This window comes from Carassius carassius, chromosome 15, assembly GCF_963082965.1.
Source record: "Carassius carassius chromosome 15, fCarCar2.1, whole genome shotgun sequence".
Taxonomy (NCBI): Eukaryota; Metazoa; Chordata; class Actinopteri; order Cypriniformes; family Cyprinidae; genus Carassius; species Carassius carassius.
This window is the reverse complement of record NC_081769.1, coordinates 7,560,770-7,566,012: the sequence shown is the minus strand read 5'-3', so window position 1 is coordinate 7,566,012 and position 5,243 is coordinate 7,560,770. Positions and strand designations below refer to the sequence as shown.

The following is a 5,243-nucleotide window of genomic DNA, read 5'->3' as shown; positions in this document are numbered from 1 at the left end:
GTGTGTTGTACACTAGATTTCAAGTCTTGTGAATAGGCCATGTGATAGGTTTTAGTGGGGAACAGAATGTCAATCATAAATATCAGAATTTGATTGATTTTTCAGAGCAATGTGCAAGTGGCTACACACCTCCAGAACTTGTTGCAGAGAAACCCATGCAAGAAGGCATAGGATCTGTAGATAAAGACAGTTGTCCACAAAATCAAGTGTGTTATGTGTCGTCCAATGTTGTCACCATATTACCGTCATGTAAGTAATATTGCAAACCAATACATACATGTTTGCAGAATTTCTTTATTCTTCTTTTTTTTTGTAAATTAGAATTGTAGTGGATAGGTTATTTAATGTTAAATGCATTTAATTATATACATTTTCAATCTCAACTTGATTACATATAGTATATGTTCCGAGGCTGCCATATGTGGATGAGTCCCTAATCCGTTACAATGAAGAGAACCTGTTGGGTGAAGGTGCATTTGGAAAAGTATATAGAGGTTATTTTCAGGGCACCCCAGCTGCCATAAAAAAGATTCTGTGGACAGCAGGACTTCCAGACCAAGATATCCAGCATGAGATTCTCGTCTCACTGTAAGATTAATTCTCATCATCAATTAAAGATTAATTTTTTATTTAACTCTTATATAATAATTAACAGTTGGGGAAAATGGTAAAGTTTGGAACAACAACTTAATGATTTTTTACTGTGTGTAACTTACTGTTTTCATTTTTGTAACAGTTTGGCTGTGCGTAAGTGTTTTTATCCTTTAATTAATGACTTTTACACTTCGTTTTTTACACTTTCGTATTTTATAGGCGACTGAGCCATCCCAATATTGTTCGACTCATGGCTGCAGCCCGTACGGACAATGCCTTCCTGCTGGCCAATGAGTATATACATGGTACAACCCTGGCTGATGCACTACACAATGACAATTCTTGTGTTAAGGTAAAAATAAATATATATATTCTTCTTGTCAAACAAATGTCAAATCAACTAAGCATAACAAGAGGGAGGGATATCTGTACTCTGTTACCTTATTTTCTTTAATTAATTAAACCCCCGGTTTCACAGACAAGGCTTAAGATAGTCCCGGACTAAAAGTCTTAAAGCATTTTTGAGCTGTTTTAACGGAAAGTAACTTGCACTGACAGATCTTAAAATATATCAGTGCCATTGTTTTGTCTCAAGATGCAGACCAGTAATTTTTTTTAAACTGAGTCTTATTTATAAAAGCTACTTCAATGTCCTAATTGACCTAAGGTCTCATCCTGGCTTAATCTAAGCCCTGTTTGTTAAACCAGGCCCAAACGTAGCAGAGTTAGTAATTATGCCATCTTTATTATGCATAGGCAACAGTTATTTCTAAATAACTTTGTCATAGCCGATTACATATCCACCTGTTGGTTCTGATCTCGTAATAACACCTTGCTTAAAGGTGCTCTAAGTGATGTCACGCATTTTTTAGGCCAAATTTTTTTTTGTCACTTACAGCAAACATCTCCTCACTATCTGCAAGCTGCCTGTCCCCTGAACACACTGTAAAAAAACAGGGTCTCTGTAGATAGCCCAGGCTTCACAAACAGCAACAAAAACAAACTGGGCTCACCCGCACCACGAAACATAACAAATTGCTCCAGCCAATAACCCACAAGAATGATTTGGGGGTGGGGGTTTGGGGGGTTAGTGCGGAGATGAGGAGGAGGGAGGGTCTAGCTAGCCTCCGTTTTGTTTGACAATACTTCAAACGTCAACAAGAAGTGACGTCACCCAACATCACTTAGACTAGAGCACCTTTAATTGTAAAACAATAACATATGTAAAGCAAACCAAGGGAGACAACATAACCTTTTACAAAATTGTCTCTGTATGTTGTAGTTTGAATTTTGGTCAAATTTTTTGTGATGGTTTTGCTGTTTTGTATGTGTATCTCTCTTCAGTGAAATGTAAAACCCTTTCATAAGTTTGTAATTTCAATTTGTGTTGTATTTTTTGTTAGCTTGAAGGAGATGACAATTATTTTGTTGCCCTGGACATCTCAATGGCCATTGAGTACATCCATTCCAAAAATGTCATCCATCAAGACATAAAGCCAGACAATGTTTTGGTAATGTAATATATATATATATAAATAAAAATAAAAAATCTACTAGTTACAAACAAAAATATTTAAACCAATTTTGTTACTCTAAACAGATCGACCAGTTCTCAAAAAAGGCTGTACTGACAGATTGGGGCCTTGCCAACATCAGAGACACTGTTGTTCTGCGACAAGGAAGCAGACTTACTGGAGGAAGAATAGGTCCAATGGGTGGAACCTTTCTTTATATGGCCCCAGAATGTCTGGTCGAATTCGAACAGGCTTCCAGAGGTTCAGACATCTGGTCTCTTGGAGCAACTTACCTGGAGGTTTTCACAAAATCAGTGCCATGGACAGTAAAAAACCAAAGACAGTTGTGCAGTCTAATGGCAACAAAGGTGCCGCCACATGCTTTGCAACATTTACACGAAAAGTACAAGTTTATTGATACAATGTTGCACTATGAAGTAGCATCAAGACCTGAAGCTTCTGCTGTGGTGCTTTCCATAAAAACAGTGGAGGGGCCAGATTTAAAGAGCCGTTATGGTTACGAATGGTAAATGTAATGGTTTGTCACAACCAAACATAGGTTAGACTTTCCCTCAGTTACTGTACATGGACAATGTAACATTTTTTTTTCAGTTTGTACTAAAAATACCATTGTTGGTAAAATGTCTAAATTTTTTTCAGTTTGTACTAAAAATACCATTGTTGGTAAAATGTTTACATTTTTTTCAGTTTGTACTAAAATACCATTGTTGGTAAAATGTTTACATTTTTTTCAGTTTGTACTAAAAATACCATTGTTGGTGAAATGTTTACATTTATAAGCATAGTCATTATCTCTCTAACACTGTTGGTTTGAACCACCTTTAAACATTAAAACTACTTTACTTACTCATTACTTTAGGTAGTGAGTGTAGGAGAATATACAAAACTTAACACAAAATTCCATGTTATGTTCTTGTTGTCAGTTTAATCAATAATGTTTCGATGTGAAACACCAATACATTATACTTAACTGTACAACAAATGTTATGCAACTCACTTGACTTGCCTTCACTGTCAAAACAACAAAAAGCTTTTAAAGCTTTAACTGAACAAGCATTTGTTTTACTATTTGTTTGAAATTCATGTCCACATCATTAAAAGTGTTTTACATCCTTGTAGCATTTTTTTATTTATTTGGCATCTATATGTGAATCTGGTTTGATAAGCAGTTACGAAGTCCATAACTCATTGGCCAGTAGCTGGTATATTTCATTAGCCTCTGCAAATGTGGATGGAATGGAAATGCCTCTTGTTTCAAAGACTGTGGTGAATTTCTCGACCATCATGAGATAAGCTGCAAGAGACCCATCTGGTGATGATGGGAAGTTTGTATCATGAAGAATAGCCTCAGATATTGTTCGGAATGCCTCGTTTGCCACCAACAAAGGCTCATCTTCACCACAAACAAGCTGTTCTGCATACTGCAGGAGGTCATCATCTACTTTGCAGAGCATATCTGCAAATCCTGCAGGAAGATACAAATTCCTTTGTCAAGTTGCTGCTGCTTTTCTAAACCATTTTAATTTAGATAAAATGCATACCTTCGGGTGGGGAAAAAAAGAGAAGGTCTGGTTTCCCAAATGGACCTGGAACATTCCTTTGCTTGCGAATGTCATGAGTGTTCCACAGTGTTTGCTCTAGGTCCAGCTCTCTCTCAAGAAGGGGAAGGTGTGTATATTGCAGGCAATTTCTGTAGGTTAGCAGCATGTATTATTTATTTTTTCATAAAGTATAAGCAGATACATGAGGGCTGACAACAAATTTTAACTTACATGTGTACAGGATTGTCCAAATCGAGCATGCCAGACTGCATCATGGCCTAAAAATGCAAATTTTAATAAAGGTAAATAAATTACTAAAATGTTTTCATTTGCAGCAAGAAGCATTTGCCATAATTCCAGTTCATAGACAAAAAGTTCACCTCAAATGTCACCTGCCATTTTTTGATCCATGTTTTCTTCAGCATACTGTTGAAGCATTCAGCTCGCTGATAAAACAAAATATTAAATGTTAATTCTTGTGACAAGAAAATATATTTTATCTGCATTTATGCTCACATACCTGATTATGTACCCCCCCCTGAAGGAATCTCTTCCTTGATCACTAGACTCCCGGAAGTGAAATGCCACTTGCATCTGTCCGACGAGAAGATTTTCCTTCCCTCTGTCTGCTCTTATGAATCGTGGGCAACCTATAGTAAATTAAAGTAATATTTTTAATATTGTGAACAAATATGAGAAGCCTCTCCTATCATGACTATTGTAACATCAACTATACGTACCACTGTGTTCCTGAATGGCATCAAAGAAGTACCTTGCAATGAAGGTTTGCTGTCGGTTAGAGGTGCCAGCCTTAAGCCAAATAATTTTCCTAGAAAATCTATGAAGAGAATAGCAAGTACATTAACAAAGAAAAAAAAAACTATAGACTTGTTTTTACCAAACAAAGTAACAAATTAGACTACATCTCAGAGGCTAAAATTACAAAAAAGGCAATGCAATTTGTTAAATGTACCCATCAATACCAAGATGTACCCAGATTCCAAAGAATTTCAATTTGTCATTTCCTATAACAAATAATAAAATATGTATCACAATAAATATCTATTATTCAATCAAAACATCATTCAGAAAACTTGGAAGAATTAGTTCATGCTTCACTTCACTTTTAAAATACGGATTTTAAATGACATTGGGAAGAGAGTTTCGCTTAACTATCCCTTTACTAATATCTGTATATATTATTCATATTTAATAATATTTACCATCAATATGCCAAGTGTAATTTGGTCCACGGCTGAAGTAGTTCCTACGTTCAATTCAAAAGAAAGTAACACATTAAATGATGTTTTATTAATATAGTTTGGGAGGAGCACGTTCAGATAATTAACACAAGTGGAGAGCACTCAGCAATCAATGATATAGGTATATTTCAGCAGTCTATACATCTAGTCCTAACCATTTACATACCCCCTGTAATTGTATATAAGTGTGAACTCATGAAGTGTTTAATAAAAAACACAATCTTGACCACATCTAAAAAAGTAGGGTTATTATATTGGTACCTGTAGCAAGGCTGGATTCCTCTGACATCACGAACCCGTTTGTGCATTGC

General features: G+C 35.7%; 1 protein-coding gene and 1 long non-coding RNA gene across 2 annotated transcripts; one reads left to right on the top strand and one right to left on the bottom strand.

Moving 5' to 3' along the window:
• Positions 1-821: 821 nt before the first annotated feature.
• Positions 822-2,638, top strand: LOC132158983 (uncharacterized). The gene is made up of 3 exons (XM_059568630.1): positions 822-946; positions 1,998-2,105; positions 2,195-2,638. The coding sequence occupies exons 1-3, from the start codon at positions 845-847 to the stop codon at positions 2,636-2,638; spliced, it is 654 nt and encodes a 217-aa protein (XP_059424613.1). The 5' UTR covers positions 822-844.
• A 1,570-nt stretch (positions 2,639-4,208) lies between these two features.
• Positions 4,209-4,948, bottom strand: LOC132157673 (uncharacterized). The gene is made up of 4 exons (XR_009437585.1): positions 4,894-4,948; positions 4,644-4,695; positions 4,411-4,508; positions 4,209-4,320 (listed from the first exon to the last, which is right to left on the bottom strand). It is a non-coding gene; the product is annotated as an uncharacterized LOC132157673 (long non-coding RNA).
• Positions 4,949-5,243: the final 295 nt, after the last annotated feature.

Excerpts from the sequence above, each read along its gene's own strand:
- LOC132158983 (XM_059568630.1), top strand. The coding sequence starts at position 845 with ATGGCTGCAGCCCGTACGGACAATGCCTTCCTGCTGGCCAATGAGTAT. Across the intron at positions 947-1,997 it reads ATGACAATTCTTGTGTTAAG|CTTGAAGGAGATGACAATTA; the intron begins GTAAAAATAAAT and ends ATTTTTTGTTAG. Across the intron at positions 2,106-2,194 it reads TAAAGCCAGACAATGTTTTG|ATCGACCAGTTCTCAAAAAA; the intron begins GTAATGTAATAT and ends TACTCTAAACAG.